At 39.0% G+C, this 24,130-nt stretch overlaps 1 protein-coding gene across 1 annotated transcript; it reads right to left on the reverse strand.

The window, feature by feature from the left end:
* Positions 1-20,370: 20,370 nt before the first annotated feature.
* Positions 20,371-23,663, reverse strand: LOC141667180 (protein involved in starch initiation 1). Its single transcript, XM_074473573.1, has 2 exons — positions 23,388-23,663; positions 20,371-22,813 (listed from the first exon to the last, which is right to left on the reverse strand). Exons 1-2 carry the CDS (start codon positions 23,433-23,435, stop codon positions 20,591-20,593), a joined length of 2,271 nt encoding a protein of 756 aa, XP_074329674.1. The 5' UTR covers positions 23,436-23,663; the 3' UTR covers positions 20,371-20,590.
* Positions 23,664-24,130: the final 467 nt, after the last annotated feature.

Below are 24,130 nucleotides of genomic sequence, written 5' to 3' on the forward strand. Positions count from 1 at the left end.
CATACATGTCGTATCAAATTCTTCTAAGGAGTTAATATAATTACCATTCATCATTCATGAAGAACACTCCAGATCCTGACGTACTTTCATGACATGAAGCAGATAAAATTGCAGAAGTGTTTCAATCAAAGCAACGATAGCAGGTTAATACCATTCTTAATCATATGCCTTCAATAGAAGACTTAACTCAAAGGTTCGTCTAGTCCTTTTTGAAACATGGTCCTGGCTTATCTCAAGATAGTACCTTCTGAGATAGATAGCCCGCTCATGGCGATTACACGAATTAAACCTTTACCAACTACTATTACGGTTGGGTATTGCACAGTCATCCAAAGGAATGTCAATCTTCCAAACCATAATACAACCTTCACAGCTTTAACCATCATCATTGTATTCCTTTGGCACAAGCGCCTATAATTATCCTCTTATCTTTAAAGTGTCGGCCACCTCTTTGGCCTTTCCTGATAGTAAAATTTCCTTACAGTCAATGTCATTTTAACCACCTCCAAATAAATTTTCTAGCTCATTTCAATCACTGCTTATGTGAAGATGTTTTCCTTAAAATCTGATGAGAAAAAAAAAATATCACCATTTTTCCATAAGTTATTGCCTCAGTCTTTAGAGGTTAATCACTGTCATGACTGACTCTCAATCATACTTAGAACATCTTTTATCTTAGGTCCTAATTTCCCTGAAGAATTTCGACCTTTACTGGTTCGATCCATACTTTCTCGTGGTTTAACACGTGCCCCACTTGGCATCATTATAATTATGTCATATTTCCTTTATCAATATTTCTATTTTTGAGAATTTTGAATATTACCTTTCTCCTTGTAAAACCTCTAAGGTTATCCTTGAATCGTTCCTCCTGTATTCCCTAGATACAGGGCATATCAAAATACCATTTACTAATACTAGAACCATTGTCTATGTACTTCTGAAAAATTTCTTTACTGATCTTTAAAGGTTGTTGTTACCTTGATCCTTTCCAATTCATACTTGTCAAAACTCATGTTATCCCTATTAAGGGTGAAATGCCAATCTTTATGCATTCCCCTAGGATTCGTTTTAAGTTACCGATGTTCTATCCTTAATTCCACCTTTAAAAAGGTACATGCATCCTTCCATGGATAAATCAAGTCATATATCCCTGATGAGGGTGTCTTTATTCAATCATTCCCACCTCGATAGTATATGCCTAATTTCATAATAATATCCTTATCCAAAATGAGGTCAATCCATATGGCCTCCAAAAGACAATAACGGTTATCCACTTTTTTGCCTGATTCGGTAATGATAACAAGGATGTCCTGGAAGATATTGGCCGTGTTTAACGTGAACTTCTTCTTAATAATTCCGTATTTACTTTTGTTGTTTATCTCAACAGTCATCTCAATGTTGGGATATCTCTCATTCCTGGCGTCTTCCTTCCTGGGTATCAAGCCACCGGTCTCACACTCCACCTTCTTGAAGGTCACTTCCTTCATCCAATTTTCCTAATTTCTTACTTTCTTGTCTCCTCGGTCTATCCGCGTCTCATTATTTATCCTTCGAACTATCTCAAGGTTTCCCGAATCCTTCCAACTTGAAGGGGGGACAACATATATGTATCTCTTATGCCTTCAACCATCAATTTAACTCATGGTAAATCACCCTCATCCTGACGATTACTTACTTTTCTATTTCTATTGCTACGAGTCTTTAGGGTTTCCTCATACCCAAATTCCTTATTATTCCTCAAACTCTATTGCCTTTATATTCCTTTCCATTTCAATTTCTTTTTATTTTCCTTTCCCTTATCATTATTTCCTGAACTAACACAACATAAGCATTGATTTCAAACATCCCGTCATTATGGATTCGTGTCCTCAGAACGAATCTTGACAACTTTTACAACTTAGATCCATAATTCATCATACTCGTCCGCCTTTTTCTGGCTCTAAAGCTTTTACACTATCTCCATAACCTTGGGAAGTACTTTCCTGAAAACAATTGACTGAACTGTAATCGGTTTATCATAACCTCTTGCTCCGTGCCTTTCTTGGTCTTTCACCAGTGGGTGGTCTCTCTCTTAGGAGGGTAAGTGACAAAAACACTATTTTCTGATTCGTCAATCATTTAGAATCTCAAATGATTCCTGTATTTCCTTTAGCCAGGCTCTTGCCTCGGCTGGGTCAGCTATTCCCTTGGAACTCTGAGAGCTTAGCGACTTAAAGGTCCTGAAAGAATTTTACACCACATTGTTTCCTCAAGGTGGTGGTTAGGGTAAAAGTATAAGTTTTGTTTTAGGCAGGTCCATGGATTGCCCAATAGGAGTACCATCCTGGTTCTTCCTATCTTGCTCAGCTTCTGTTTTCTCAGTCTAAATATTTCTTCCTACTCCCCATAATTGGGGTCATCTTTTAAAAAAAATCTTCATTTTCCACTTCATTATATTATGGGTTCCTTATATCTTAATTACGACCTCCCTAATTATCACATTCAAGGTTTGCCCCTAATCTTATTCCTCATGGGGGCATAATGCTTGGAAAAATTTTAAGAATCTCTGGATATTTATTTTACTTACTTTGCTTAAGTCTTTCCCTCGTTCTGTCCTTGCATGATTGCAAATTATGAATTCTCAAGTTCTATAAACTTCATGACACTCTCTTAAGTGTTAATAGTGCAATTAACAATATGAACTTATCACAAACAACTGATCTGAACTGAAATTAACGAATATATACATAACCATTTATTCGAGGGTACAACTACTGAACACATTAAAGAGAATTACATCATTTGATCTGATCGCTTATATCCCAAAAGTACTACCATAGATAATCATCTCGTCATTAAAACTAATCATTCATAACTTAGGCTAATCCTCCAAAAGCGGTGCTACATGAAACCCTTGTCTGATCGCTCTGGCTCTGCACACTACCATGGATCAAGAAATGCGGGCACGCACGACATCCCTAACCTGCTCCATCACAGAGGTGATGAGGTCTAAGATAGTGGCAAGTAGAGCTGGATCAATCTGACCCTCAAGATGGCCTCTAGCTGTAACACGGGTGATAGCCTCAATCCTTTCCATGCTATGAGCTAATCCTGCCGGAAGTACCCGGCCCTCAATCCTTGGTGCAGTAAGTCGATCCAACAGATCACTCCTAACATTACGGGCCTCGGACAGGCCACCCAAAGTCATGTAATAATCGGCGATAAGAGAAGCCTGAGTGGTTGCATCTAGCAGTCCATGGGGTGCAGATGGTGCAGGCCCAGGGGATCCAAATAGATAACCAAGCACGGTATCAGGTGACAATGGTGCAGGAGATAAAGGTGGCATTTCCTCAGTAGGTGCTGGGCTCTGTATAGGGGAGGGAACAAGAATTGGTGGAACCTCATGGATGTCTTCAGGAGCCTCGGGAAGAGGGTCTAATACTGGTATAATTGGTGTCATAGAAGGCCCTACTCCTTCTGCCCTCATTAACCTTTGTTCCATTGGTAACTCTTCATTCTCTAGTGCCACCCTCGCGGCCACTCTTGCTCTGGTAGTCGCCCTGACTACGGTCATCAATTCCTCAGCGGTCCTCTCTTCATTCTCGTCAGGATCCTCCACGAGATCCTCATCGGCAACAATCCCTTCTGGGATAACATCATCAACCGCAACATTCTCAATATGAATCTCATCCGATCCCTCGTTAGGGTACTCTATCAGATTCACAATTTGAACTCTAACATGTAATAAAACATCCTCATGCTGATGCTCCTGAACCTCAGGGTTCGGTGCCCCGCTGCCCTATACGAGAACGAACTATGTTACTATCACGATATTTATAAGGGTTCACATAAGGTTTTTAACTGTCCATACTACGTTAGATAGTCCGACTATGAACTTGGCAAGAGTTCTTATTATCTTAGTGAACTTATTATCTTAACGTCACATCATCTCTAAGGTTTATAACGCTTAGCTCTGATACCATTTCTGTAACACCCCCAAATCCGGGGTCGGGGATCCGGGTTGTCACGAGTTCCATTTCCCTTAATAACACCCAATCTTAATAATTAATCAACTATTCTATACTGTGACCCCACCATAAACACACACACCACAAGTTATAGTCTCAGAGATGAATATCCAAAAATAATCACAAGTCGTTTTATTCCACAATTATATGCCAATACACCTTAAAAGGGTTTCTGAATAAATTTACATTTCTTTGCCATTATTACAATTCATAAATATACATAAATCTGGTTCATCAATAGTTGAAAACCTAGCCTATTGGTAGCTCCTACCTAGCTACGGCGGCATCAACACTTCTAGAAAACTGCGGAACATTTTCTAACCGCTTGCAAATTGGAAGTTTGGTCCTGTTCATCTTGTCTAGCTGATGTTGTGTGATGAAAGAAGAAAGCAAGGGTGAGCAACAAGCCCACCAAAATAATATGTATAATGATTTACAATATATGAGCATTCTCATAGTACTCATGAAAGTCTTGGTCAAGAAGAAATGAACCAAGTTTGATATCTTACCGCGACCAAGTCGCAAAATATTCAGTATATATGTACATATATACTTTTCACAATCTTTGAAATCCTCTGACATGTTTAATATACACAGAGTTCCCTTTTATAACTGTATAAAATATCGTTGCAAGGTGATCTCATATATCTAACCTTGTCTCAACGTTTTTCCGAAAATCTTTGACATGCACAAGATAATCATTTACTAGATATAAGTTTAAAAGATGAAGTTACAAGATACTCCAATATACTTATATCCGAATACTACTTGAACTACCACCGTTCAAATTATAATCAGCTTCAAAAGTTCATCACCCAAATGAGACTACAAGATAAGACTTGAATAGATTCAATCCTTGAAATATCATTATAAATAATGAAGTTATGAGATACTTCATTAAGTCCCGATATATATACACACCTATATATATATATACATTTCATACACTCCTTGAAAACCTCTATTATGAAAATTATAAACAGAGTTGCAATATCCAATGAATTTTGGAAAGGAGAAAACCTTGGCATAAACCTGATATCTTGCTGATCAGGCAAAGATACCAATAAGTAACCTTTTCTACTAGTAGATGGACGAATTCCCTACTGGTCATCACCCTGGTCGCAATAGGACCTTATGCTGGACTGCCACTCAGCCACTTACGCATTTGATGGACTCCCACTGAGCCACTTACACTATCATGGACGCCCACTGAGCCCATGTTGCTTATGCCGACTCGATAGATGGACTTACTTCCCGAACTTTGGGTAAGTAATCAATTCATTTACCAAAACTGCAACCTTGTTGCGAATATAAAATACACCACAGAGCCGGATCCCTCTGGTTTTGAGCGAGTATTTAAATCCCCTTTAAAAAGGAAGATCTTAAATATATAAAAAATTTGAGTTTTGGGATCCGCTCTAACTTTTGAAAATCATTTTAAGGACTCGAAAACACTTTAAAGAGTGTTTGGAGTAATGCTGATTTAATAAAGTAAATCAGTCTCAATATATTAGAAAATATCTGAATATTATTATTTAAATAATATTCCCATAAAGAATAATCTTTATACAAATAGTTGAAGTAGAAGTTGTAAAACTTATACTTGAAACGAGTATTAAATAACCAAAGATATACTTGTACGAAAGTACTATCTTTATTTGAATAATCAAAAAAAATAAGTTTGATTATCGACACCTTGTTTTTTAATAAAATAAAGAATATATCTCAGCAAATAATCGGAGTCATAGGCCCTTAAATGAATATTCAAATAATATTCATTAAATAATATAAACTGAGTCATAAGCCCTCGAATGAATATTCAAAATAATATTCATAAATAAAATAAAAGGAGTCATAAGTCCTCGAATGAATATTCAAGTAATATTGATTAAATAATATAAAGTTATCGAATAAACCTTATTCGATTAATAGTTTTAAAAACTATTCATATATATATATATATATATATTATACTCGGGAGCCTCGCCTCCCGGTTTTAGAAAAAATTCACCTTTTTTATCCCCTATACTAAGGGTATACTCAAATACCACTTATCTCTAGCATAGATATTATGCAACTAATAAGCATTTGAACAAACAGATATATAAATCAAGAATACGAAACAGGCATGCATATATACCATAGCACATGCTACAATATATCGCAAGAATTTGCTAATAACAAATATGCATTTATCTCAAGATCATGCATATACACATATACATCACAACAACAGTTATACGGGTAGAAAACTTGCCTGAATGACTGGGGGTTACAAATGGCTTGGGACGAGTCTGGTAACCTATAAACAACATATAAGTTGGAATTAAACCAAAGTCACTTATAAATCTATACTTTAACCAATTTAGACTCTAACGCTCGCTTTGCGCTTAACGATTCACTTAAGTCGCTCGAGTACCCTCGGCTCCACCATTTTTAAGAAATTAACCATTACGAGTTTTAAGGCGATCCTTTCGCGAGTGTCTTACCAACTGCCTATTCCACTTAACATAATTGTTTCATACTCCAATTAGTCCTTTAAGGTCTTTAACCAAGGTTTCAAAGTAAGGCGAGGGGTAATGGTTCGTTCGCGAAACGTCGTTACTTAAAACGGCCGTTTCTCCTAAACCGTACATCGGAATCAAACGAACCTCATATCCATACGAAGCTCGTAACATGAATTATCTAAACATGGAAATGGTCAAAACCTAGCAGTGAGTTCACGGGTCCTAATGTGAAGAGCAAAAACAGTCTAAAGTAAATCGGGCATTACGACGGCTATGTTTACGCGATTTCCCAAATTTATACCATTCCAAATCAACCACCAAGCAACCCCAATTCATTCATATAACCAAAATCCATCCATACCATACTACAACAGCCCCAACACCTCAAGTTCTCCAATTTATGTTATTCTCAAATATGAATTTAAAACTATACTTAAGTCCTTTAACTAATCAATAAGATTTCAACATCCAATTTACTACAACTCCAACCCAAACTCTAAACATGCAAGCATCAAGCTACTCTTTTACCATAAAAATCAAAATCATCCTAATATACAAAGTAAAGCTAGGGTTTGGAGACGTTATACCTTCCTTGAAGTGATGTGAGTAGCTAGGAAGCCTTAAGAAGCCTTGAGATGTCTTAGGGATGCTTGGATCTTAAAGGAAAAACAAGAAAAATCAAGTTAAAAATCTTGAAATCACTATTCATTATCTTCTTCATTGATTTCTTGGAAGAGATTGAGAATGAATTGGAGGCTTAAACTTATAGGACAGCCATATCTATGCATAAGGAGTACTAGATAATTACCTTACTAATTAAGGAAGCTTGGAACTTGAAATTTGAAATTTCTTCTTCTTGAAATGAAGAAAAGCCGAGAGCAAATGTTGAAGAAGAAAGGAAATGATTTTTGTGTTTGTGATTTGTTTAGCTTAGCTTGGTTGCTTTTGATTTGATTTTGGTTAATTACCTTATTAACCTTGAAAATTGTGTGGTTAAAAACCAACCACACCTCCTCCCCCCATGTCATGCTTATGTCACATTTGCTATGTCATCACCCCTTACTTGCCCTCTTCTTATTGGTTTGATGACCTCATCATCCCTAACCTCCTTGATTAACTCCTAATTGTTTACCTAATGACCGCTGATCTGTTATAATTCGCTTAACTTTCGTTCTCGTTTCTCGTTTGAGGGATCATACCCGGGATCTTATTACTTGGGTTTCCTTAACCTTTCTCAATACATTATATTCCTTTTATGATCCTCTCTTATAATCCTTTAATTTAAATCGTTTAATTTAAATCCTTTTTATCCTGTTACCTTATACTCAATTCTTTCTGTATCTTGTGGATTTCCGGGAAAAATCAAAGTGTTCAGAATTGGATTCTGACGATCTTTACATACACTTATATACAATATAGAGTACCAATAAAATCTCAGAATATCAATAACAGAACCCCTACATAGTGTGGCATGAAAAGTTTTCTTGTTCAGAAATATCAGCAAAAACACTATTCGTAAGGGTTACAAAAAGTTCAAAATTTTGGGGTTATTACAGTGATATTATCTCCTGATAAATATCTTCTGATAACTTAAGTTCTGATATCTTAAGTTTTGTCTTCAGTATAAGTGTTGATTTCCAGTTAAGTACTGATTTGTCCTGTTAGTTAAGATCTGAAAACTAAACACAAATCATATTACACATGACATTATCAAATATATCTTACATCTATTATTACTGCATATTAGCTGGTCATCAAGTAAACAGATAACAAGGGAAGCCAAACCATTATGAACTTATTGCATTAAAAACAATTTAGCAGGTCAAATTTATAGTTGATATATGTTGTTTCAATCCTAGTTTCAGAAAATGAAGTTAATTATTTCTTAGAAAGAATTTTGGTGGAGCCTCAAATGATCGCAAGAGCAATTGTGGATATGCATCCATGAAATGTTTTTAGTCATCAAAGCAATAAAACTAGTTGTTTCAGCATGAGGCACGAAGCTGAGCATACAACCGCAACAGAAGCAATGTATCAAAAATCCAGAAGAAGAATTTTTGAGGAAGGTTGTTCCTCACAAAAGAAGTTCCAAACACGTATGAGGAAAGAAGTCAACACAAACTCTGTTAAATCACTTTCAAGGCTATCACCATCAGCATCACATAGCTTAAAACCTGCAGAAGGGAGTATTACGAAAGAGCTTTATATTCCTAAGCACGTACTCACGTAATTTAAGCAAGTACAAATAGGTTTTTAATGTTAATGCACAAGGGGTATTATTGTGATTGCAGAAATTGTTTAAAAATTACCACTATGCCATTAAAAATATACTACGCACTCAGGAAAAATGGGGTGTTAGACCTAAATATTACTTTGGGGTTAAAAATGGCCCAAAATGTCACTTCTGAAAATAATTGCCTAAATGTCACTTGAAAACGGTACATCGTGTGACGTTTATGCAGAAGGCCCAAAACGCCTTGTAGCGTTTTGGCACTTTAGTTTTGTTATGGATTAAAAACTAAGGTATATAATTTATGTATTTATTACTAAGGATTGTGAGCTTCGAGGCTCGATTTGACTGCTCTTGTGTTTCGTGACTCAATCTGCCTTAACAAGATGCCTACGTACCTTGCTGATTGCCAAGGATCAAGTCAAAAAACGTAGTTCTGATTTGAGGGGTGAGGCCCCTTATATAGATGTTGGGAGTCCTCGAATTGGACTTGGTATAGGAGACTTGGTGGTCAAGTCTCTGAATTAGAATGGACTTTGGAGTCCTAGGAAGTAGAAAGCTGATTCCTTATCCCATGAGGTTCCTTGGAGGCCAATCTACAAGGATTTATATCCCCACTAGGACTTATCTTAATAGCTGTTTTTCTCCCTTATTAATTAATTACGAAATTAATTAATATTCAGGGTTTTGGGCCTTCTTTGTTCCATCAGGCCTGATCTGGTCCATCAGGCCTGATCAATGTGTTAACCTTTTTGGTCTGAATGTCATACATCTTCTAATTGGGCCTTGTAGCCCAAATCATGTGTAATTAATGCAATATTAACTACGTAATCAGGATTTATTTTCTTCCCTATCATTTGCCCCCCAACTTTTGGGAAACAGTGATTAGGTTTCGCAGAAGTTACGTTCATTTGTTCCCTTACAGGGTACACATTTACAACGATCTACACATTTTTGCGTAAAGTGTGGAGCGACCTACACATTTACAACGATTTACTTTTATCCCTTTTATTTAGGAATTATCTTAATTTCCAGGAATTCTCCCTGAATTCTAGGATTTTTTCCTTGATTTTCTGGATTTTTCCCTTAATTCTAGGATTTATCCTTAATTTACAGGAATTGTTCCCTGAATTCTGATATTTTTCCTTAATTTTCTGGATTTTTTCCTCAATTCTGGGATTTTTCCTTAATTTTCTGGTTTTTTCCCTCAATTCTGGGATTTTCCCTTAATTTTCTGGATTTTTCCCTCAATTCTGAGATTTATCCTTAATTTCCAGGAATTTTTCCTTTATTTTCTGAAAATATTCTGAATATAAAATTCTTTTTCAGAAAACATTTTTTCTCCCTCTTTTTTTTTTCTTTTTCTTCTTTTTTCTTTCTCCTTTTTTTTTACACCTGGTTCGACCAGGAATCCTGTTCGACCAGGATCCTGGTCGAATTGCCCTTCATTGTGCCTTGGTCGACAGCATTTCGAGGAGGATTCTTTCGAGCAGGAATCCTGTTCGAATTTTGGCCAGGATTTTCATATATATTTTTTTTTCGAGCAGGAAATTTTCGGTCAGGATTTTGGGTCAGAATTCCTTGTCTTGACCGAATTAGCCATCCTTTTAAGTCCTGATTGAAGCAATTTCGACCTCAAGAGTTTCGATCAGGATTTCTATACAATTCCTGGTCGAATAGGTTTAAATCCTGGTCGAAATAACCCTTTTCTTCAGCCCTGGTCGATAGAATTTCGACCTCAACTCATTCGACTAGGAATGTAATGCAAGTCCTGATCGAATTAGGTCAAGATATCAACCTTTTATTCCTTTTTTCCTGGGCCTTTATATGGGTTTTGTATTTGGGCTCTTATTCCCCAATTAATTAGGCCCTTTTCTGGGTTTACCTCTTATTGGGCTGATCTTTGCCCTAAACCTGGGCTGGATTTATTGGACCTTGTATTGGGCCCATTGCTTTTAACTGGGCTTCTCTTCCACCCTTCTTTCTTTTTTTATTTTCTCTTAAAAAGTTTAAGCTTGGGCCCTGAGCTGGGCTTGCTTTATTTCTAGGCCCAATAGGATTTGGGTTGGGCCTCCTTTTACATCCCAAAATCCAGATTTTTTTGGGTTTTTCCAGAATGTTCTAGAGTTCCCTTAATTCTTCTATATTCATTTTATATATCATGTATATATATATATTCCCTCTCCAGATTTCTCTAGATTCTCTGGAATATTCTAGATTTGGGCCTAATGGGCTTTTTTCAGGCCCATTTAAAGGATAATTGTGGCTATAAAAGGGGAGGGGAAGTAAGGTGAAGTCTCATACTTCACTTTCACATTTCTCACCTCTTCTCTCCAAAAGTTTCCTTCTTTCTACTCTTCTCTTTCCAACCTTCAAAAATCCTCTCTCTAAAGATTTTTCGGCCTTCTTCCCAAGTTTTCAAGGTCTTTCAAGTTCTATCAATGGCTGATAAAAAATCCGAGAGAGCGGCCAAGATAGCCTCGGCTTCAAAACGAAGTAAGGATATCGAGATCCGCTCTTCCTACATGTCTTTGATTGATATGATTAACACTAGGGGGGACGAATATCCCTCCACTGCACATCTCGACTCTTTTAATCATTGTAACACTTGGCACAACATAGATTACGATAAATTAAATGCACGTTATAATGTTCTTCCTCCCCTTAGATTAGTTCCAGTTTCTGGTGGTGACCGTACTTGCCACTGGAAACCCGACACTCTTTTTATTTACACAGATGCCCTCGATGCTGGGCTTAGGTTCCCTTTTCATCCCTTCATTTCTCATCTTCTAGCTGATTTACAAATTAACCCATGTCAGCTTCCTCCAAACGCTTGGAGGAACATTTTATGTTCTATGGTTTGCTGCCTTAGGGAAGGTTTTCCCCTATCTGTAGTTGTTTTTAGGAAAGTTCTTCATTGTTAAAACAGTTATTCTGGCAACTGTGGTTGGGTCTATGTTAAACAAAGGCCCAAGTGTAAGCATATCTTTAACAGTGCCTCCATTCCCGATAATAACCAAAATTGGAGGAATAGTTTTATCGGGTTAAGGTGGGAGAATGGCGACTGGGGCACACTCTTCAGACCTTCCTTCGGGAAAGTTAGTGATGGTAGCCTCAAATCCATTCACTTAACCCCCGAGAAAACTATCATTTATAATGAGCTTACTCGGGATGACGGTACTACTACCAGCTGGACTCTTTTAGAGGAGTTTTCCCTCATCCATGTGGGGTTATCCTCTGTTTCTCAACAGGGTATTTTTCTCCCCTTCTCAATTTTATTTCATTTCATGCATTATTGACACCACTTATTTTATTTTTTATCTTGTCTTGCAGCTGCCAAGGAGATCAATGAGGATAACGTGCCCCTCGTTGAGAAAACTGCTAGAATGAAGAAGGCTCGTCTTGCGGGCCTAGATACTAGAGGAAAGGCTACGGAGCCTAGCTTCCTAAGGAAGCACAAGGAACCAATGGTGGAGGTTCCAGCTGAGGGAGTTGAGGGCCATAGTGCCCCTATCATTACTGCTGCTCCTGTCCCTGCTGCCACGGGCGTCTTTCAGCCTCTCTGGGGATTCTGCCGAGGGGATACCGTGGTTGGATCCACGAAACACGCCTGGGATTGGTCTTACAACGGCGTAACTCCCAAAGACTTCACGGATGTGGTGGCTACTCCTGACTTGGAGAGGATCAAGCTCAGGGGAGCCCAGTCCTTAGTCTCAATATGACTATTTCTTGGAATTTATCTTTTTTGTAGCATTCACTTGCCTTACACATTTGTCTATTATTTCATTTCAGTCTAACGCATATTTTCAAGGCGCTGTGAGGCAAGCCGAATCATGGAAGAGGGCTTCTGACAAAGCAGACAATGCCCTCAGGAGGTAGCAGAAGAAGTATGCTGCTCTAGAGAAGAAGTTCAAGCGTAAGGAGGAAGAGCTCGGGGAGTCCAACAATGAGCTGGTGGTGCTGCGGGCTGAGAAAGATAAAGAGATTGATAACTATCTGGACTCGAATGAGTTTACTCAGTCCATGAGAGTGAGGGATGACTCAGTCTTCCCTGGGTTTTTTAGGACTGGCTGGGACACGGCCCTTGGGATCGTGAATGAAGCCTGCCCTGATATTAACCCGGCAGACTATGTATGTCCTGATGATGAGACTTTGCTGCAGAGGTTTCGTACCCGAGTAGTTGCTCAGATCATATACCTATCTTCCAGGCCTGTTGCGGATGATAGCTCATCCTCCTCCTCCGAGACGACAGAGACTTCTAGCGAGAGCGGAGGGGATGACGATATGGATGTCGAGGGCACCTCGGCTCCTTAGAGCTTTTCCAGCCTTGCTTGGCTTATTTACTTTATCTTATTTTCGAGACTTTGTTTATCAAACTTTTGTAATATTTATTTGATCCATTTCTATTTATCTGATTTTATGCTTGCATTTCATACACTTAGTTTACTTGCCTTGCCATAGAGATTCAAATATATTTCGAAAACTTTCTGAACTTCATAAATTATTGGGATTCATCCCTTACACATGTCTTAATAAACCTCAAAATAAAGCTAAAACATGTAAATCCTAAGCAAGCAAAGCTTCAAGGTGCTTTTCAACCTACTTGTCACCTTGACAAGCGAGTTGCTTCACACATAGTAAACCTTCAGGTTTTGTGCATGCCAAGTTCTCGGGACTTCAAAACATCTATAGTCTCCAGTTTGTAGGTTCCTCTATCTTGAACACTCTTGACCTTGTATGGCCCTTCCCAATTTGGGGCAAGCTTCTCTTTCTGCCCTACACCAGAAGCTTCTACCTTCCTCAAGACTAAGTCACCCTGTTTGAAAAACCTTTCTTTAACTCTTAAGTTGTAGTAGAATGAAGCCTTTTTCTGATATTCCACTATCTTCGCATGTGCCTCATCTCGCACTTCATCAATTAGATCCAGGGCTAATCTTTGCCCTTCCTCATTCTCCTCAGCATTGAAAGCTTGAATCCTGGGAGAGGAATATGATATCTCCACGGGAACAACTACTTCTACCCCATATGCTAACATGAAGGGAGTTGCTCCAGTCGTGACTCTACAGGTAGTCCTATAGGCCCATAGTATTGGGAGTATCTCATCCACCCAATTATTCCTCAATTTCTCGATCCTCTTCTTTAGTCCATCCAGGATTATCTGATTTGCCACTTCCTCCTGCCCATTGGCTTGCGGATGAGCCACAGAGGTGAATCATAATTCAATTTCATTCTCTTCACAGTACTTCTTGAATTCCTCGTTGTTGAATTGTGTCCCATTGTCAGTGACTAGGATGCGGGGAATTCCATACCGGCACATGATATTTTCCCACAGGAATTGTGCAACCTGCTTAGTTGTGATTTTGGCCAAAGGTTTGGCTTCAATCCACTTAGTAAAATAATCAATGGCTACAATCAGGAACTTCCTTTGTGTCGTGGCCATGGGGAAAGGCCCAAGTATATTCATTCCCCACATAGCAAAGGGGATAGGTGAGTTGATAAAGGTCAGCATCTCGGGGGGTTGTCTAACGACAGGTGCATGCTTCTGACAGCGGTCACACTTCTTTACATATTCTTTGGCATCAGCCATCATTTTTGGCCAATAGAAGCCTAAACGGGTTATCTTATGAGCTAATGCTCTGCCCCCCAAGTGTTGCCCACAAATACCTTCATGTACTTCTTCAAGAGCCAAACGTGCCTCATCGGGCCTGAGACACCTTAAGTAAGGAACCACAAAAGATCTTTTATACAAAATCCCATCTATCAAAGAGTATCTTAGTGCTCGAACAGCCAACTTCCGTGCTTCAGTAGCATCGCTTGGCAACCATCCGGTTTGAATATGAGTCTTAATGGGATCTATCCATGAAGTCCCCTGTCTTACAGGAGCTACAAGCTTAACATCAATGCTCCGTGTCCTTAGAATGCGGAAGTATACACTTCCTGAACTTTTCTCTATCTCAGATGAAGCAAACTTTGACAATGCATCTGCCTTAGCATTTTCCTCCCTTGGAATGTGCTCAATATTGCATTCATCGAATTGGGTCATCACAGCCCTTACTAGGCGGACATACTTAGCCATCGTATCATCCCTTGCCTCAAACTCCCTTTTCACCTGGGATATAACCAACTTCAAGTCTCCACAGACCTTCAAGTTCTTGACTCTAAGTGTCCCTGCTAAGCCGAGGCCAGCTATCAGAGCTTCATATTCTGCCTCGTTCGGGAAGTCTAACTTCATGGCATACTCAATCAAGAACCCGTCAGGGTTTTGTAAAACCAAACCTGCTCCACTTGAATTTATTTTTGATGTTCCATCAAAATAGAGAAACCAATATTCTTTCTCCTTATCATCCTTTTCTTTGTCCCCCTTATCAACTTCCTTGTCTTGAGGTATAGTATATTCCTGCCCCCGACTTCTTGGTTGGATATGGTACATTCCACCACAAAGTCAGCCAATGCCTGGGCTTTTATTGCCGTTTGTGGCTTATACTTGATGTCGAATTCTCCCAGCTCTATTGCTCACTTGATCAACCTCCCACTAGCCTTGAGACTATGAATGATATTTCTCAGGGGCTGATTTGTTAGTACCTCAATTTGATGAGCCTGAAAGTAAGGACGTAACTTTCTTGAAGCCATCACCAAATCTAAAACAAACTTCTCAATAGTTGAATAATTCAACTCGGCTCCATGCAGAATTTTGCTGACATGGTATACGGGTTTCTGGATTTTCAGTTCCTCCTTAACCAACACAGTGCTCAAGGCACTCTCTAAAATGGCCAAGTACAAGTATAAGACTTCATTCAAAGCTAGCTTGACCAACAACGGGGTATGGGCCATATATTTCTTTAATTCCTTGAATGCCTTCTGGCTTTCCTCACTCCATTGAAAATCTTTGACCTTCTTTAAGGACTTGAAGAACGACAAGCACTTGTCTCCCGACTTGGAGATGAATCGTCCCAGCGCAGCAACCCTTCTTGTGAGCTTCTGAACATCTTTGACAGTTTTTGGTGGCTCCATGTCCAGGATTGCCTTTATTTTATCGGGGTTGGCCTCGAACCCTCTCTTGGAGATCATCAATCCCAAAAAATTTCCAGATCCTACTCCGAAAGCACACTTCGTAGAATTTAACATCATCTTGTGGTACCTCAGGACCTCGAAAGCTTCCCTCAAATGGGTTATATGATCAGTCTTTACTAGACTCTTGACTAACATGTCATCAACATAGACTTCCATAGTTTTGCCAATAAGATCCTTAAAAAATTTATTTACCAACCTTTGATAGGTGGCTCCTGCATTCTTGAGACCAAATGCCATAACAAGATAACAATAAACACCAAAGTCAGTGATAAATGATACCTTTGGAATGTCGTCCTTATGCATCTTGATCTGATTGTATCTACTAAATCCATCCATGAAGCTCAGCATCTCATGCCCAGCAGTGGCATCTATCAAAGTATCGATCCTTGATAACGGGAAACAGTCCTTAGGACAGGCATCATTTAGATCAGTGAAGTCCACACACATCCTCCATTTTCCATTGGCCTTCTTCAATATTACAGGGTTTGCTAACCACTCCGGAAATTGAATCACCTCAATGAAACCAGCTTCTAAGAGCTTTTCCACTTCCTGTTTTATAGCTTCTTGCCTTTTTGGAGCAAACCTTCTTTTCTTTTGTTTCACTGTCTTCCGATTTGGGTCCACATTCAGCTTGGAGTAATCAGTTCCGGGTCTATGCCTGGCATATCAGCTGCTGACCATGCAAATACGTCACTATTTTCTTGCAAAAATTTCACCAACTTCCCTCTGAGGGGCTCCTCGAGCGTGGCTCCAATAAAAGTCACCTTCTCAGGATATTCGGGGGCTAAAGGAATTGAAACCAAGTCTTCTGCTGGTTCTCCTCTTTTCTCATCATTCTGTCGGATATCCAAATCTTCATTAGGAAGAACCTGCCCCCCAACTCCATATGCCCTCAAAGAGGCCACATAACAGCTTCTATCCATTTTTTGATCTCCTCTCTCTTCTCCGATCCCATCCCGGATGGGAAATTTCATAACTGAATGGTAGGAAGAAGGGACTGCCTTGAAGGCGTGTATCCCTATTCTTCCCATAATAGCGTTGTAAGTCGAACTAGCCTTCACCACCACGAAGTCCAACATCTGAGTTGCTTGCCTTGGTTCTTGTCCTATGGTTGTTGGTAACTTGATTATCCCTTCTACAGGGCATTCCACTCCCGCAAATCCATATATCGGCATGTCGGTTGGGGTCAATTGGGAGTCGTTATATCTCATCCTCAAAAAGGTGTCATGGAGCAAGATATCCACTGAAGCACCATTATCCACAAGGACCCTTCTCACTGGGATGTTCCCTATTATCGGGGTTATGACCAACGGGTCGTCATGGGGAAATTTCACACCCTCCATATCAGAATCATCAAAAAACATTGTTACTCCTGTCCTGGCCCTCTTCGGGGCTTCCCCAACAATATGCATAAATTCTCGGGCATACGCTTTCCTGGAGTTCTTGGATAACCCAGCAGCAGTTGGTCCTCCAAAAATTGTGTTTATCACAGGCCCTCGGGGTCGTAATCCTCCGAAGATTGTATTTATTACCGGTCCCCTAGGCTGAGGATTCCGCCCCTAATCGTCTTGGTCCCTCCTACGATCTTCAAAGTTCTTTCTTCCATTGTTATTTCTATCCCCTCCATCTCCAGTGTACTTGTTCAACCTCCCTTTTTCTAATAAGGAACTCAATTTCATCTTTCAGTTGCCTACACTCATCGGTGACATGACCAACATCCTTGTGAAATCTACAATACTTGCTCTTATCTAGCTTGGCAGGACCAGCCTTCAAGGGCTTAGGCCAACGAATATTTCGATCTTTCTCAATTTCCATCAAGATCTGGCTTCTAGAAGCATTCAGCTTAGCGTATTCAGTGAACTTTTTCCCAGGTCCTCCCTTCTTGGGGGTTGAATCAGGGTTTTGCTCGGTTCTAGGATACTTGTCCTTAGCGATATATTCCAGGTCAGTTTTCCGCTTCTTGCCTCCAGTGGGCTCACTACTTACTACGGTCTTCCTCATGCTCTCTTCCACCTTGATGTACTTCCCGACCCTATCTTGGAGCTGCAACATGTTTTCAGGGGGCGCTTGGCCAAGGACATCTTGAAGAACTCATCCCTAGTTCCTTGTTGCAGTGCTATCATGGCTACCTTATCGTCAAGGTCCGGGACTTTTAAAGCCTCCTTTGTGAAACAATTCAGGTAGTCTCTCAAGGATTCCTTTGTTCCCTGCACAATGCTCATAAGAGATGCTGAACTTTTCTCATGCACTCTCCCACTGATGAACTGCTTAATAAAAGCCTGACTTAACTGAACGACCCAATAGAGTTTAGGGGCAAACGACTATACCACCTTTGAACCATACCCGACAGGGTTTGAGGAAAGGCCTGACACTTAATAGCATCATTCACGGGCTGCAACAGCAGTGCATTAGAAAATGTCCTAGCATGATTATGATTAGCGGGATCTCCCGTGCCATCATAAGTTTTGATAGTTGGCATCTTGAACTGCCTTGAGATATGGGCATTCATTATTTCTTCAGTGAAGGGCGGAGTAGGATCATCAGGATCTCCAAGGGGAAGAAGATTGCTTGGATCAGCCCTTGGGATAACAGCCCTTCTCTGTATTGGACCATCCAGGTCTATGATAGGAGGAGGATTTCTCCCCCTAGGGGGTAGTGGGCGTCTGGTGGTCTGGTGAACCTCCGCCTTTGAATCTCAGCCTCGTGTGCCCTGATCCTTTCATACACTTCTTGGGGATTCGTCCATTGGGTGCTTCTAGGACGTTGGCTTCCATCACCCATCGGCTCTTTGCCAGTACGTCTCCTTCTTGGGGCTACTTCATCATCCGAAGATTCGGAGTCTCTCTCAGTGTAAGGACCAGAAAATTCCTGATCCTCAGGGATAGGAGCCAAACCTCTTATTTAGGGGGTGATCGCCCTCGTGCTTTACTCCGTCCAGCATGTCCACTTCCTCCAACCTCGGGGTAAAGGGGCATCCCATAAGGGGGGTTAGTAGTCACAAAAGTTGAATACTCGTACCCGATGGGTCGAGAATTCACAGGTGCATGTAGTTGTTGAACTTGGGGATTCGTACCTTGAACAACCGAGAGAATCGTCCCTTGTGGCTGAGGTTCAGTTACCCCTATCTGGGCTTCTCCTTGGGTGACTGCATAAGTTGAATGAGGAGGTACCTCCACGGTTGACGAAATTACTTGGGTTGTCCCCGATGGTGTTCCTTCCTCAAGAGCTCTAATTATTCTCCGTGTTCTCGCCATGGTTGTTGTTGTGTTTTCCCACAGACGGCGCCAAATGTTATGGATTAAAAACTAAGGTATATAATTGTTGTATTTATTACTAAGGAACGTGAGCTTCGAGGCTCGATTTGACTGCTCTTGTGTATCGTGACTCAATCTGCCTTAACAAGATGCCTACGTACCTTGCTGATTGTCAAGGATCAAGTCAAAAAACGTAGTTCTGATTTGAGGGGTGAGGCCCCTTATATAGATGTTGGGAGTCCTCGAATTGGATTTGGTATAGGAGACTTGGTAGTCAAGTCTCTGAATTAGAATGGACTTTGGAGTCCTAGGAAGTAGGAAGCTGATTCCTTATCCCATGAGGTTCCTTGGAGGCCAATCTACAAGGATTTATATCCCCACTAGGACTTATCTTAATAGTTGTTTTTCTCCCTTATTAATTAATTACGAAATTAATTAATATTCAGGGTTTTGGGCCTTCTTTGTTCCATCAGGCCTGATCTGGTCCATCAAGTCTGATCAATGTGTTAACCTTTTTGGTCTGAATGTCATACATCTTCTAATTGGGTCTTGTAGCTCAAATCATGTGTAATTAATGCAATATTAACTACGTAATCAGGATTTATTTTTTCCCTATCAGGTTTTTTTTATATGTACAAAACGTTATATAAAATAGTGTTTTAATTCCAAAACGCTATATGATATACTGTTTGGAGTCAAAGCGCTACTTCAACTAACGTTTTGCACATTATAAAAAAAATAAAGTGTCAAAACGCTACACGATGTACCGTTTTCATTTTTAGAAAAAAAAATCAAAACGCTAGACGGAGTGCCGTTATGAAGTGACATTTCAAGTCATTATTTTCAAAATTAACATTTTGGGTCATTTAACACGCAGAAATGACATTTTGATCCATTTCTCGGAGAAATAGGAGTTTCCATGTTTTAAGACAATCTTTAACCAATCGGTTGCTCATATAAATTTTCATAACACCACCTCTCCAAGAGCAACACAGAAACTTAAGTAGGAAGAGCACAAGTTGCCAATTATGGATGTTGATGCCAATTTTCTTTATCAAGGAAACATCAAAGTTACGGGTTTTCGTATAAAGATATGAATATAGAGATTAGATTTCCGTGACTTTCTGGAGGAAGATTAAGGATTTTGGTAAGTTTTAGACCGAGTTTGAGAGTTTACTCTAAGAGATAGCCTTTAGAATTTTGGGTGTCGATCACTTTCAAAATGTCTACATATCTTTATATTTTTACATAGTGATAAGTCGGGGAACCCAAAGCTAATTGGCTTAATTGGAGCAAAAGGGTTCTACAAACAAGTATAATGTATAATTATCTATTCGACCATTCCTGACTTGAATTTAAGCAACCCAAGAATCCGTGTATAGTCAACATATACAGAACATCTAGTATAACAAATAATAATACAAGATACATCGATAAACCCTAAAATTAGTAGTACAATACAACATCCCAATGGCTAGATAACTAAACATGATGTAGCCACTAATTTCCAGACTATATCCGTTAAAGCACATCATCAACTATACCGGCCTGTTTGACGAGCTTATCGGTTAAAGCGGAGAACTGAGCAAGTTCAGCTTGCACATTACTGAAGGATTCCTTGTTCAAATTAATCCCATGTTCATGGGTGACTTTTTTAATGTTGTAATCGACCTCCATGTTCAGATGAGCTTGATTTATAAGCTGTTGACTCATTTCAGTCAGTTTTCCTAGTGCACAAGCTGCATCTTCAATTTCTAATTGTGCTGCCTCCAACTGTAGCTTCTCAAATGCCAAGTCTTCAACACTTCTACCACCAACTTTCCCCTGTGTCAAAGTGTAGAGGTCCTGAAGATGGTCAACATCACGGTCTAATTCTTCCTTCATCATCCTTAATTCCTTCTCTCTTTTATCTAATCTTTGCAGTACCATTTCAAGCTCCCCATTTTTTATTGTGAGAGCCCTCTGACCAGCAAGAACTTCCATTTCTTTTAAACTAAGACTTCCCCGCGTGATCTCAAGTACAGTCTCAAGCTGTTCTTTTTTCCATCTAGAAACATCAATAGATTTCTCAAGTAAATGATGAAATTTTTGCTCCATCTCAGAACACAGGTTCAGACTCAGTGTATCACAATCTTCATCCTTAGTAAGCTCTGCAATCTGTTCATCAACAATTTCTGCTTCAGAGAATCTTATTTTTGCATCACTCAGCTCATGTTGAATTTTCTGACCATGTTCCTCTGTCTCCTTCAGCATTGTCGTCACTTGATTAAGTTGGTCATCTCTTCCATCCATGAAACTCCTTAGCTCGGTCATCTCCTGATTTACATCTTCCAACATATTCCTTGTATTAGAAAGTTCCAAAGTTTTTTCTTCCAGTAAAAGCTGAAGAGAAGCCTTCTCAGAGCTCAAATGCTGAATCTTTAGTCTACCTTCTACCAGTTCTTCCTCCTTCACTTCGAGAAGCTTTTTTGTTGCTTCATGATCAGCAATTGTCTTGTTAAGACGCTCCTGAAGAGAATACATCTCTCCTATTGCATGTTGCACTGAAGATTTCTCTTCATTCAACTCCACTTGTAACCCCTTGATAAGCTCCTTGTTGAGCGAAAGGTATAATTCAAGCTCCCGGTTCCGTGCTTCTGCAGTTCTAAGCTTAATCCTTTCACTCTCTACTTCTATTTGAGCATCTCTTAGACTTGTCATATAGGTAGCAACATTGGACCTTTGCTCTTCAAGTTCTATGAGCTGTTTTTCTAGCAGCTGTTGTTGTTCATTCCTTTTTTCTCTGGATGAAGAAAGAGCTTTTTGAGTTGACACCAACTCAGACCTTACATTAGCAAGCAGCTTCTTTACGTTTACAAAATCTGCAAGAGTTTCATTTGCTTCTCTTCCATTCTTAGATGCTTCGTATGCAAGCTTCTTTAGTTCTTCCTGTGCTAATAACCAAGCTGTTGTCTGCTTCTCCAGATTGGTCTCCGCAACTTCCAGTCTCTCCTTTTCCACTTTACGCAAATTCAATAATACTCCAGCTTCTTTTTCCTTCAATAGTATTCCTTGTCGAAGCTCCTGAATCTCAAGTTCTTGCCTTCTCACAGTATTGTCTGAAGCATTAAGAAGCGTAGTCCTGGACCGAAGTTCAATTTCTAAACTTGCAGAATCCTCGCTCTTCCTCATCAAATCATTCATCATTTTATTAATTTCTTCTTCTTTCAAGGACAATGCACGCTGAGACATAGAGATCTCCTGATCTCTATCCTTAACTTGCAGCTTAAGATCTGCGATCTCAGTTGCTTGGGTAGTCAAGTCTAGATTAGATTGCTTGAGTTCCTCCTCAAGTTTTTTGTAACTGAAAGAAGCGGCTGATAATTCCTCATCTCGACTATCCAGTTCCTCTTTTGCTTGGGTTAATTCATTGTATTCTAAAATGATCTTCGTTTCAGCCTCTCTTAGATCTTTTTCTTTTTTGTTTAATACTGCCCAAGCTACCTGAAGAGCAGACTCCAAGGTCCCAAGTCCCAACTGAAGATCCTGAGTAAGATTCAAATCTTCACTCGTCTGGTCTTGCATTTTCTGTTTCTGATTATAAAACAATACAAGAAGACTTCTGGAAGGTTCAGCTGCTCCGCTGTAATTAACACGTGGATTCCCTTCGTGTGAGACAGATTGTATCCACACAGTGCGGATCCTTGGGTGGTTTGTCGCAAGTGCAAACATCTCCGGCATCCCATCAAGCCTGACGAAGCAGAACTACAGGAAAATAATACCCATTTCAAACAAAAAAAAAGAAGTGACCTTAAAATTAGAGATGAAGAATATTAAAACGGACTTAATAAATTGAAATGGTTTGACTTTTAAGAAGCACAAAACCAGAAGTCATTGCCACTATTCCTGTAAATTCAATGGTACTAGTCAAGGAGTAATTGCACATATGACAAGGAAGGAGGATACTGTTATTAATTGATTAATTAGATCCCGTGAATATCCAAACATGGATAATTTATGAGCTTAGGGATAATTCAGCTATTCATTCTACAATATCTAACTATCATAGCGATACCAATCCCAAATTAGTCAAAACATATTGCAGATATATATATATATATATATATGACTTGAGGATATTATTTCGAAAATCATATATGGTGCTACAAAATCTGATGTTGCAAATTGTCATCAGAACAATAAGCAATTGTTCGACATTTACTATATAAAAAACCTCTGTAATCAAATAAATACGCAAGGTCCGCTTACATTTTACCTCTGTATGAATCTATACAACACCAAACCCAAGCACAAATATGTATACATACATATAGAGTACCTTTGATGATAGTCTGGGTCTGGGCTGAAGAGCCGCTAAAAATGCCATAATTCTCCGCTCATTCGTGATTACTTTGCGAATATACAACCGACAGACAGAGGGCACAAGATAATGTGATGATGTAAGCAAGTGCTAAAATGCGCCGGAGGGAAGACGGTGTTTCTAAGGCACGGAAGAATATATCTAGACGGTGTTAAATGCTCAAAGATGCTAGCTTTATTTCTTCTTCCGGTCACTTCAACTATATCCACAACTTTTGTCTCTCCAGGTGTCTTTCATACTACGTTTTTTTAAAACCTAGTCACCATTTTTTTCAAACATGTTATGTAACTAAAGATATTGTATATAAATATTATAAAATTTATTATTTTATTTAAAATAATAAATATTTCTATTATATATATTTAGTGTGCAAAATATACAAATTTTATTTATTAAATTTAAATTATTTTAAATAATAATAATGATATACTTTATATAATATAATTTATAAAATAATATATTTTATAATATTTTGATTCCGTATACATTGTTTCGTGTCGAATGGTTTTCATAAAATTTTCCTCCAATTTCATATCCAATTATCCATCATAAATCTGGGGAACATTTGTTATTCTAGAAGGATTATTAGTAATTTAATATTTTTCATATAATATTTAATAAAAGTTCAAAATATTATTATATATGCGATTTACTGATCTTAAAAGTAGATATGTATGAAACTTCTTAATAAAATATAATGT

The sequence above is a fragment of the Apium graveolens genome, chromosome 6 (assembly GCF_009905375.1).
Source record: "Apium graveolens cultivar Ventura chromosome 6, ASM990537v1, whole genome shotgun sequence".
In the NCBI taxonomy this organism is placed as follows: Eukaryota; Viridiplantae; Streptophyta; class Magnoliopsida; order Apiales; family Apiaceae; genus Apium; species Apium graveolens.

Excerpts from the sequence above, each read along its gene's own strand:
- LOC141667180 (XM_074473573.1), bottom strand. The coding sequence starts at position 23,435 with ATGGCATTTTTAGCGGCTCTTCAGCCCAGACCCAGACTATCATCAAAG. Across the intron at positions 22,814-23,387 it reads GACCCAGACTATCATCAAAG|TTCTGCTTCGTCAGGCTTGA; the intron begins GTACTCTATATG and ends ATTTTCCTGTAG.